This window comes from Ursus americanus, chromosome 29 (genome assembly GCF_024610735.1).
Source record: "Ursus americanus isolate L20-20 chromosome 29, mUrsAme1.1.p, whole genome shotgun sequence".
In the NCBI taxonomy this organism is placed as follows: domain Eukaryota; kingdom Metazoa; phylum Chordata; class Mammalia; order Carnivora; family Ursidae; genus Ursus; species Ursus americanus.
The window spans coordinates 8,002,900-8,014,921 of NC_142155.1; the positions used below are offsets into that span (position 1 = coordinate 8,002,900).

The window sequence follows — 12,022 nt, forward strand, 5'->3', positions numbered from 1 at the left end:
AAACTAAAAATGTACAGATCTCAAGAGAAATGGTTTGCTTTCTCAAGGTAAATTGTATCCACTGTGTTAAAATTCTGAAAACATAGGCAGGCATGTTCACTGGTCACCAGAATCCAGGCATAGAGGCAACATCGAGAACCAACACACACCCATGTTTCAAACAGAGAAGAATCGTGTACTTGATGACCGGTACATTCTGCAGAATAAGCTGCTTATTATCGAAATCCAAAACACAATCAGTAAAACACATTTAAGCCACGCCTGACTGATAGTCAAAGTGATAGCAAGACAGGTTTGCTTCCAGCTGCCCTTAAAATACTGCTCACAGATCACATACAGGGGCAAGTGACTGATTGTTTCGGGGAGGTTGAACAGTGTATCAGGAAGCAAAGCTCTTCGTGTGTCACCATGTTCATAAAAGACGACTACTTATGCAAGGAGATGTAGGTCTCTCTGAATCATGGATGTATCGAGTATGTAAACACTGCTGGGGGTATATTTGCTCCATACTTCAATGTCTGTCATACACACATACACACACACCCACACACCCTCAGTCTTAGGCACACTAATTTTACTAGAAATTAGTGCTTACACAGTAGATTAGTTTTGTTGCCAATAACTTCTGAATTGTTCCTTTCAAAGAAAAAGGAAGTGGGGTTCACATATACATACCATGAGAAATCTAACTCTTCTTGTGACCCCATAAAGCTATGTTAAAGCGGGGGTGGGGGAGGAAGTAATGTTATGCTTTGTGGCATAACCAATGCCTGTTCTCCACCACAGACGAACTGTCTTCCTATAATTTAGTAACTCCATTGAATACTTCTGGACACTAACTTTCCTGTGTGCATGGGTAGACTGGCATCAAGGTAATCCATTTTAGCCAGTTTTTAATGTGCTACTTAATGAAAAAATGATTTCTCTGTATCTATTTCAAATGTTTCACTAATATATTTGCTGCAAAACCTTAATTTCAATAAAATATAAATACCATATTCATAGATTTATAATAACATGGATCTGTTTTACTAGGTATTCCCTGGGTTTGCTTTATGGATTATGATAAATGATTTTAAGCATGATTTTCATGCTACCAAAAGATTGCAAAATATTCAACATTGACAGCAACATCTTAGCAGTAAAACTTCAAGAATAAAAACAAATGTTTCCTAGTAATAGACACAATCTATCCCCCTGCCTGGTTACAAGCCCTGAAAATTCACTCCTGTTGGCCTCAGAAATGCACAGCATTCATCCCTATTCCCACGCCAATCCTCCCCTAAAGTGAGGAGCTGTGATATGGGATCAGGAGCTGTGATATGGGATCAGGAGCTGTGATATGGGATCAGGAGCTGTGATATGGGATATGGTATGCTGCTGGAGAGCCACCAAGCAAAGAATGGTGGCAGGAGGTGTACCTACTCACTTCCGTATCCCTGGAACCCAGAGGAAAAACATGCTTGTTAGAAGCACGATAGGCCAACCAAAAGCACATGAAAACAATTCCATCAAGAGAGAAAATGAGGGGCGCCTGGGTGGCTCAGTAGGTTAAGCGTCTGCCTTCATCTCAGGTCATGATCTCAGGGTCCTGGGATCCAGCCCTGGGACAGGCTCCATGCTCATTGGGGAGTTTGCTTGTCCCTCTTCCCCCCTACCCCCGACTCCTGCTCTCTCTCTCAAATAAATAAATCATTTAAAAATATTAAAAAGAAAGGAAATGAAAATCTAACAATGATCACCTCCTCCTAACGTGCCCTCCACCCTCCACATTTCAGTTATGCTCTAACAAGAGCAGGGAATGTTGTCTCTGATGGGGAAGGAAAAGTATGTAAACACTCCATCCTCTGTTAGAAAGGTGTCCCTGTGAAGCAAGGGCCCCTCACTGGTTGGATCACCCACATTTTGGATTGGTCTTTCCAACCAGCTTAGAGAAGAGCTGTTGAGCCACCTGCATCATGGTAGGTTCCAGATGAGGGGCATGAAGTAGCCTATAGAAACTATCTATATTCAAAGTCTCAGCAAGAAGGCCTCTTCTTTGGATCCCTAGTTTTTACATCCTGTGTCATCTTGTGAACAGACTGGTGAGGGCCTAGGGAAAGGTAGCCAAGGTTTGGGTTTTCTCTAATCTAGTCAGTGTGAGTAGTCGCAGGTCACACACGGTCCTGCTTGTTCCCTAGATGGGAAACCCATAAAAGTTTGGGGCCAAAACTCGAGGATGTTCCTGTCACCTGAGTTCCCTTGCCTTTTCCCCCAGCCACCTAGCACAGGGTTTCCAGCTCTGTTAACTGGATGAAACTCAGGACCTCAGACTTCTCCAACTTACCCCATCGGAGACATGGGGCGACAATGCAACATTTACAACTGTTTACAACACCCTGTAACTGTATTAAAAGCACAAGATGCGAGGAAGTTCTACACAGGCAGCATTTATTATTTCTATTTCCAGTACATCAGTGTTTTAGGAAAGAATGAGATATACACTTTTTAAGGAAATGAGGAAAAATTGAGTAACAGTTGCAATCAGATGGATTTTCAAAAGTGAAAAGAAAATGGCCCATTAATAAGCCTATTCGAGGTCTGAACATGAGATGCTGCATAGATACAAAGTAGTATTACTTTGAGTATTACTTGAGTGATGGAGAAGGAAGAATACATTGACTTGAACTGAACTGAATCGTATTCAATGATCTGGTCCTAACATGGGTAGACTCCACCTCCCAAAGTCTCCAACTTCATCCTCCGTCAGGCTTGTGCACAGACTGTCTCCTTCCTGCTGGCCTCCTCCAGTGTGGCAGTGCCATTTCTACATGCTAAGAATTTATACACCAGGTCTATCCTGATCCAAGTTTTAATAACCATAGGTTCTTCTTCTATAGTACATACAATTAATTTTAAAACTCCACTAAGAGCTTGGAGTGCTTTGTCAGATAAAAAGCATCAGTGTTTTTCAACCTGGGGATGTAGAGTCTTCAAGGGCAGACCCATTTCTTTCTCTTCCACCACTGCTTTCCTCTTTCCTTATTGTTACCATTGTTACAATTGATCCCCTCAACTTGTCCTTATTCTCATTTTTTAGAGATCTTCTGTCCTCCCCCTCCCTAGTTGGTTTACTTTTATTTCTTCTCAGAGAAATAAAAACTCTCAATACTTGTCGTTTCTGGTAATGATACATAAAGAAAACATGTCACGCCTTCAGAAGATGTGGAATGACAAAGAAGCAATCCTTTGTCAATCGGCAGGGGGCCACTCAAAAAAATGTGCTTGTTTTGATTCTTTCTGTTTCACATGATTGAAGCAAAAGCATTTATATCTCTTTCATGGTCTAGAACTAAATTATTTGACCCCTCTGATCTCTTTTACCTCCTCTGTGAAAGGAGGCAGATCCACCACTAACATTGTATTAATTGACTGACTGATTCATTCATAAATATTTATTCTACTTATCCAAGTACTCTTAAGGTATTTCACGTGAAGAAACCAAATATCTACATATCTGGATCCCCTGAGAACCATAGTAATAACCTGTGAATGAAAATTTAAAGAAAAAATTTTTAAATCCAATTAATAAAGCTCTACAATTAATCCTCATCATTATTCTTGCCTGTGAATTTCTATTCTCTAGCTAAGCTTCCACAAATACCACCTATTTCCCACGTAAGACTGTATTTTCTTACAAAAGTGTTCACTGTGTTACAGGAAAGAATGACCTATTAAAAAGTCATTATAGGAAGCAGAATGTGAGTTACAATAAAATGTCTCTTGTGTGGGCTTGCACTCCTACGTGAATTATTTTATTTTTTCCTCACATAATCCTTTGAGAAGGTGCCATCTACTCAACTTTACAACTAAGAAAATTCATTGTTCTCTTGACATATGTGTATTAGAGAAGGTTTCTTTCTCTTAGTGCATACCGACAGCTCATAGTACATATCTCAAATGGGTTAATGGCATTAGGAATTACATTATAATTAAATTGAATGTGAAAACATTTCCTTCTCATTTTTAATATTTTATGTATATCTACTTTTGCAAAGTATACACTAAGGAAGGCATATGTATTGAGTAAGACAAGCATTAAGAGTTCTTAATATACAGTATGCCGGTTTAAGTTTCAAATTTTAAATCTCAATTAAAATGACACTAAAATAGAAATTCACTTTTGATTCCTACAAAGTTTTCACGTAACATTTATGGGTATGATTGTGAATACTGTGAAGCAGCCGTATCAACATCTTTTAGAATACCATTTCTGCTATCTCCGGAAACTGAAAATGTTGATAGGGTCCGAAATTTTTCCCGCAAAGAGGCCTGTGTGCATCTACGGTATGTAGGTTACCGTAAGTCTATCTGAACTAGGGCAATTCTCCTGGTCGCCAAAATTAACTCAGGAGACTACTTTAAATAGATAAGTTCTAGGACAGCTGTGTGACATAATTAGCAACAAAATGACTTAAAACTATACTTTTATTATCTACTAAAGACTTGCAATGATGCTTTGCTGTGATAAATGTCTTACAAATTTTTCAAAACATTAAGTCCTCTCATTACAATAATTTTAACCTATTTGATGAGTTTTCCATCTAGTGCCTATAGAGTATATATAAAACTCCTGAAAACAGCACTAAAGAGACAACTCATTAAAAATCGATTTGGTTATTAAATTTTTTTCAAGGACTTTACTTGTTACTAGTTAAGCTTATCATTCACTATCCTATACAAATAAAAACACCAATTAAAGGCGAGTGATGAGAAGAGAGAGAATAGGTCATTTATTTTCAGTAACCAGACCTTCTGTCACCAATCACAGGGACCAAATGACCCAAGAGTGGGTGAATCTCTGCAGTAATACAGCCTTCAAAAGATAATCATATTCACATTCTCAATAGCACAGACAGGACCATTTAATTTCTTTAACAGGAGACAATCATTTGCACAGTATCATAATAAATAAATATTTCTGTACTGAGACACATATTATGAGAGAAGCAATTCTGAAAACAGTGTGGCTCAAAAGCACTAATCTAATCAGCTGGGAAATATTTTCCTAACTGAGGTACTCTTTCTAGAAAAAAAAAGAATCACTGGAAATCCACTTCAAAGGTTAAGGTCTTTAAAAATCAGGGAGAAAAAGTGCAAAGAATACTTTTATTTTTCTAATTTTATTCTAAAATACAAACAAGACTCATTAGATTATGTCAGCACAGCTCCTTGGTGTGTCTTTGTCTCCAAATCCCTAACATGAAGTCATAAACATCAGGCTTGAAACTACTAACATTTGATCAAAACTAACACCACACAAAGAAAAAAAATTAAATTATCAGTTATGTGAAATAAACAATCACTTACTAAGTACTGGACTTTGAATCACAAAGCTTATAAAACAGCTCTCCAATTACCAAAATCTCAAGGCCAAAAAAGACACTAGGAATTTTTTTAAAAACGAAGATGTTTTGCAGCACAACACTAGCTTAAATCATATGAAACAACTTGGACCAGATTCTGATACAAAAATCACAATTGAGATGAAGTTGAAAGAATGTTTGCATTCAGTCCAGTTAAGCCACAGTGCCACGGAAAACCTATTTCCTTTTCTAAATGAAACAAGTTATCTCAAAACTTTTAAGCATTTAAATTGTCTGAATTTCCTTTATTTGTCCGTGGAATAGAAGAAAATATTTTTCTATAGCGACACATTGTGATAGAAAAGAAAAATAAATCTGTGCAAGATACTGAGAGTGCCTCCTCTATCACACAGCACGTCAAACACATTCAGGCTCTTTCTGGAATTCTAGAGGTTCAGGTGAATTGCTTTATTCAAACTAAGACACACCACAAAGGAGGGGGAAAAACAAAAATTTCCACCTTCAATGCAAATTTCCATGAATTTCTGAAAAAGTAAATTTAAAAAAGTACACAGCTTTTCAGATCAAAACATCAGTGCCCTGATTATTTTAAGTGCCTTAACTTTTGTAAGAAACTTTAAGCTAAGGTTTCATCATTCCAGCTATATGGTTCTGTGCCATTCTTGTAAAAGCTAGTATTTTGAGCTTTTAAAAAACTTATTTTCCTAGAGAACAATCACGATGGACTTCAAGGTAGTCTACTGGCAAAGAATGAGAAATGTCAGAATCTGTCCAAGTGTTAACAAGTATTAGAACGAGGAGAAGCTGAACAGTTACAGCTGGATACAGGAAAATAAGGTTTACGTCCCCAATTCACTACCATCATTTACCTGAAATTAACAAAAAGCCACGATTACTAAAATCTGTTCACTCTGTATAAGCAGTTCTAACCTGATCATGGAACGGTCCGACCTCTGGGGCACACACCCTGCCTAGGACCGCGCGCGGGCCCCCAGCTGCGGCGCAGGCTGCCGCGTCTATTTGAGCAGATTCTGCAGCATGGCCGTTGCATACGTGGGCCTAGCCTGCCTGCTCTCGATTGCTTTCTGGAGGTACTGGATGCCTCCACAGCGTTCCCAAATCTCTTCGAACTGTCTTGGCAAAATCTCAGCACCACGCTTTCGAGTCAGGCCTGTCTCTTCCAGATTCAGCTCACACATCTCCATGTCGTCCTTACCTGCACAGGGGAGACTTCAGACAATTAGCCGTCACTCTCTCCAGAAGCACTTACTATAAACTTTCTTCCTGAAATACAGTTCTCAATTCTCACAGATTCAAGAACTTTTAAAACTTGCTTTTCTTCCTTTACGACAGAAATCTGCCTAATAAATTCACCAGAAACGAGTTAAATCTGTCCTCCAGCAAGGACCGTTTCGGACAGTACTAATGCTGCAGTTGGCCAAACAAGTTCTCAGCCTTAATATAAAAATGCTACGTTTCTTTAAACAATTATAAATCAACTGATGTAATTAAACACCAATGAAAAGGTTCTTAAGACACAGACAAGTTTCTGTGTGCTCTACAAGGACATAATTAATCCAAGCAATTTCACATCATAAATAAATTAATCCTCAATTAACTGGAAATGGGATTCAACTGCAGAACTCCATTCCTCAACCCTAAAATGTAATGAATTATTACATTATATATTAGACTTTCATTCAGAGGGTTTATAATCCGTTTTTGCTTTACAAGGTTTTTTTCACATAAATCATACACACCAGCCACAAGAAGGATGGGTGGCTTGTCAGGATGGAGTTCCATTTGCCGGGCAATCCATGGTCCGTCGAAATGGGCATACCACCAGCCTTTCTTCTTATTCTGCGGGTTTTTGTACTGGTCGGCAGGGCGGATGAATGGGATGCGGAAGAAGCGCTGCTGTCGGTTCATTTCGATCTCCTGCTGCCTGGCAGGACGCTGAGACGCCGGGTTCTGCTGAGCTATTACACAGAACAAGGAAAGTTACACCAGCAGCCCAGGGGATAATGAAAACAGCCTTTAATCCTAAAATGCACCACACATTTTTAAAAAAAGAAGAAGAGGGTTCCTAACAGTAACTTTAAAACAAAATATAAATATTAATTACTTATAAATGAATAAAACTTAAGAGTGTGATCTTAGAATTTTCTTCCCATAAAGATGTTCCTTAATATTGCAAGTAAACACACACACACACACACACTCTCTCTCTCTCTCTCTCTCTCTCTCTCTCCAAAACACCAATAAAAAAAACAAGCCTAAGCAGATTCCCACAAATGACTGTATCAGTAACCTAAAACTCACATGGCAGGAGAGCAAACTAGTATTATTTGCTAGAATTTATATTTTATCTCCAAACAGTTCAAAATCAAAGGCCACAGAATAACTTTTATGGGACTATTTATGATAAAACAAATGAACGGTAATTTCACAAATGTAAAGAATTACAGATATCTGTCAATTTAATCACTATTTCTTCAGAAAAGTGGAAGACAAAAGTTTGCTCTTTTGTCAACGATTTTGGGATTTTAAATGGCCAGAACAGATATTTTACTAATAATATTTAGACAACTTCATGACAACAACAAAAAACTGTAACCAGTAAAAAAGCATGAACTTGCCCTCAGAGATATTTGCTTACTCTGAAATCAGATTGAATAAAATCCACTAAATTAAGTGGAAAGTGTATAATATTTGGTTCTCTTTGTTACAGGAAAGAAAAATCCTTGATTTTCTGCTAGTGCTGGACATTGCACTCATATCAATTTTTCCCCCTTGCTTAATTTTCACTACTAAACAGTTAGGTTTTTATTTTATCTGCAAATATAAACATTTCTCTAGGGCAGTAACTTTACAGCTTCGGCAGCATAATTTTGGAAAGTCTGTTTAATGTGCTTTTTACTCACAACTTTAAAAGTAAACCAGCCATTTACTTCAGCTCAATTAAGAATCTCACTGAAATGCTTAAGGATGTCAATGAAAAATTGCAGCATATGTGTAAGTCAAGAACACCCACATGGCTTTTGTAAGAATTTCCAAATACTGAAAGGATGAAAATACTCTTATTCTAAACTTTTTACACCAATAGTAAAAGCTTTATAGCAGCTGAATTTCTGTGCAAACCAGAGAAAGCAAAAAGCAGTTAGCAAAGCTGTATATGCCTATGAAAGAATGAAACAGACACCCAGTTGTTAGTGACTTTAAAACGCCACGTCACCTTTAGCACGTTAACAGAGATGAGTTTGTTTATTCTTTTGTTCCTGTAGTCCTTACCAACTACTTACAGTTCAGTGTTTCCATTTCAAATTTTAAAAATTACCAACTTTGCAGAAAATACACTAACCCCAATTTAAGGAACTTGGAACTTTAAAAGGATAAGGAAAAAAAAAAAAAACAACAACAACAACTTCCCTCCATCCTAAGCAGTAACTTAGAATACCCAGTTGATAGGGAACTTACTATGATACCGATGGCTACTTGTTAAATTAACCTGCTTTTTTCTTTAAAATAACAGTCTCCTGTACCTTAGTGTATTGGGTAAAATTAAGAAACTCAAGGGAAAGTCTTTGGTAGCTTTTTTTTTTAAACAAATGTGATGAGAACTGAAATTATATTAAGGAAGCCTTAATTTCCACAAGTATTCGTCTGCAAAAATACAAAGATAACAGATGTTGAAAGTTTGAAACTAATAAATGACTCTCTTTCACATCCTATCATGTCATCTTTAACATATGAAATAAGTTTTAAATATGGCCCTATAAATTACTAGAAGCACTTAAAAAAAATCAAGTCCAACGAGTTGGCAAATAAATATGGCATTATATCCAAATCATCATTGCTCAACTGACTGCAGAAAAAATTTACTGCCTACTAAGATGACTCAAAGCTTTTAAAGTATCAAAACTATGCCTCACAGTGTGCTCTCTATACAAGTAACAGAATCAGCTCCTATTGGGATGCATCCTATTAAGCCTGTGTACATCATCACACAAAACTCAGATCTCTTTGGACAGAAACGTGTAGACTGTAACAGTGTTTGAAACCAGCACCTGAAGTTAGTCTTTATTCTAAAAGATCAGCTGCTTTATTGAGTTTTGCTACAATGAGAATTGTGTATACTCACAGCATAAAGTGCCAGTTATTTTTTAAAAAGGAAGTAATTTCATAAAACAACAGATTAATTTTGTTCTGCAAATATATTTTGGAGTGATACAAATGAAAGCATCATCTCAAATTAAGTATCTTAGTACAGACAAACCAACATTAATGTACAAGTCCACTTAAAAATTGTAGCAAAACAATGTTTCACAGAAGTTAGTACTTTACAAAGTATTTTTAACCCATCTTCCAGTTAGCTCATAAGTTACCACCCATTGACTTACGTGAATTGTTCATAAATGGTGCAAAATCTGTGAATAAATTTTTTATGTTGAAGAAAAGATAAAAATGGCAAAACTGTTAAATGAGCATTCTTGTAATTTATAAAGTCTTCCCATCAATTGAGGTGGTGACTAAGAAATAAACATCCTGTCCTCAGCCAAATACTATCAGAATACCTACAAGGAGATGCTGCTTTCAGATTTTAAAAAGTTAAAAAAAAAAGAAAGAAAAAAGCTATTTTGATTATATTTTAAGAAACTCTGCTTGATGGACATATAAAGAGGATCTAAATTTAAAAATTAAATTTCGTTTGTAATTCTGGGACACAGTAATACTCAAACAAAAATCCAACACAATGACTCAATAATAGACATTCTAATACCTTCAAAGCGTTACTAGAATTTCTGTAGAAATAAAAAACTTCTAAATTCATCAAAAAAATAGATGCCTTAGAGAAAGAGTATTGCCATGTTTACATACACTCAGTATGTTTTAATTTCTTCAAATTGTCTAAATCTTAAACTCATGCAATTTTTATTTTAGGAAGTATGAAATAAAACCACTCTCCAAAGTCAGCCTTAGGCAACTAAATATTGTGAATCCTTACTGAGGAATTTGCCACTGCCCCAAGAATTATTTCTGGAAATCTCTCTCTCTCGATGTGATGAGAGCATGCTCACCCAATACAGTACACAGGAGGAGGGTCTGAGGCTCCCCACGCCCAGTTACAAGACTTTACCATGACCTGTCAATGTACTACTCTTAAATAATATCTAGTTATGTTTTTGTTAATCATAAGTTGTCATTTTATTTTCTCAAATTAAGAAATTCCAATCCTTCTAAATATTAAACTAGAGAGTAGTTCCTTTTAAAGGCTGATTAGCTGCCCTAAGTACAGAATTTTCTCAACTGACTGTTAAGCATCTCAATGCACTTCACCTTTCCTTTAACTGTACTTCTGTGTCAGAATGTATTTTACATGGAAAAAAAACCCCAAAGAGAACAGTAAGTGCTCTTCAGAGCAGAAGTTACATTTTATCCCGAAATTTCCCCATAATCAAATTCTTTGAAGGCTACATACATGTGGACTGTGTTCACATAAATTCCTAAATTTGTTCATATATAACCTAGATGGGGGACTCCTGGAAATTTTCCTAATCTACTCTTTCGTTCTTCCAAATAGTATATTATGAATGGAAGCAGTGTAAGAACAAAGTAAACAAGGTACGCCATGTATCATTTGCCCGTTTGAGGGCATAGCTCGATGAGCAGAGTACCAAAGTTTGGTATAAAAACACAAGAAATATTTGTGTTTTCATTAAAAATGTATGTGCCATATATTACAACATTACTTTTCTTGTTTTAAGAAGCGTAATCATTCAGGTATAAATTTGGGGGTTAAAAAAATATGATGAAAGCCTTTCAGCTAAAGGCCATAATTAGAACATTACAGCTAGAAGGAATAGCCCATTTGCCATTTTTACAAAACAAAGGTATCTGGTTGGAAACTTGGTACAGTGAACTGCTAGTGGAATCATCCTGTTATCTTCAACTCCCAGGGATAAATTTATAAATTGGAGAAGAGAGCGGTGGTCACAAGAATATCAAAGTTTAGAGGGCCTTCCTGTGCCATTTCCTAGGTCTGGGTGATCTCTCATTGCCCTTCCAGAGCATTATACTCGGACTGATGACACCCCCTGAGCAATCAATAGCAGTAACGTCTCTCTTATTAGCAGTACTTGCTTTACGCAATCTATTCTTTACAACTTGGAAGTACTAAAATTCTACCATTTACCTGACTTTCATCAAACACTGCTTTTATTTGCTAGGAAGGTGGGAGAGCTCATTGTCTATGTCACCACAGGTCATGTACTGCTAAGCTATACTATCAAGTGCTGGGAATATATTTTTTAAATAAAGACATTAAACATGTTGTCACCTTGACGTTGACCACAATTGAGCTAATAAATTGTGCCAGTTTGAAAGTAGCAAACTGAACAAATGAAATTCCAATTATTGCTTTAAGACTGAAATTACAACTCATATATCACAGGTATTCTCAAGTCTATCCTTCTCTACTTTACAATTTCAAGTACACAACTCTGTCTTTTGCATACATAACAAAGTAACAAAATTTATTTTTTGAATCTCAGTCGAAAAACCAAATCCTGGCATAGGCAAAACTGGTCTAAACCAAATTACTATTTCTCACTCTAGTATTTTGACAGTACTGTAAAATAATGTTTGCAGCAAACGTT

General features: G+C 36.6%; 1 protein-coding gene across 6 annotated transcripts in view; it reads right to left on the bottom strand.

Moving 5' to 3' along the window:
• Positions 1–4,749: 4,749 nt before the first annotated feature.
• The window catches only part of MYO6 (myosin VI), a 138,279-nt gene continuing 131,006 nt past the window's right edge, over positions 4,750–12,022 (bottom strand). For 4 of the 6 annotated variants that reach the window (XM_087856941.1, XM_087856940.1, XM_087856938.1 and 1 more), the window contains 3 exons: positions 9,767–9,793; positions 7,127–7,345; positions 4,750–6,582 (listed from right to left, as the gene is read on the bottom strand). In XM_087856941.1, the coding sequence (XP_087713067.1) occupies positions 6,383–6,582; positions 7,127–7,345; positions 9,767–9,793 (446 nt within the window). In that variant the 3' untranslated portion in view covers positions 4,750–6,382. The remainder of the gene's footprint in view (positions 6,583–7,126; positions 7,346–9,766; positions 9,794–12,022) is intronic. The other 2 variants (XM_045803942.2, XM_045803960.2) reach the window with 1 other exon arrangement.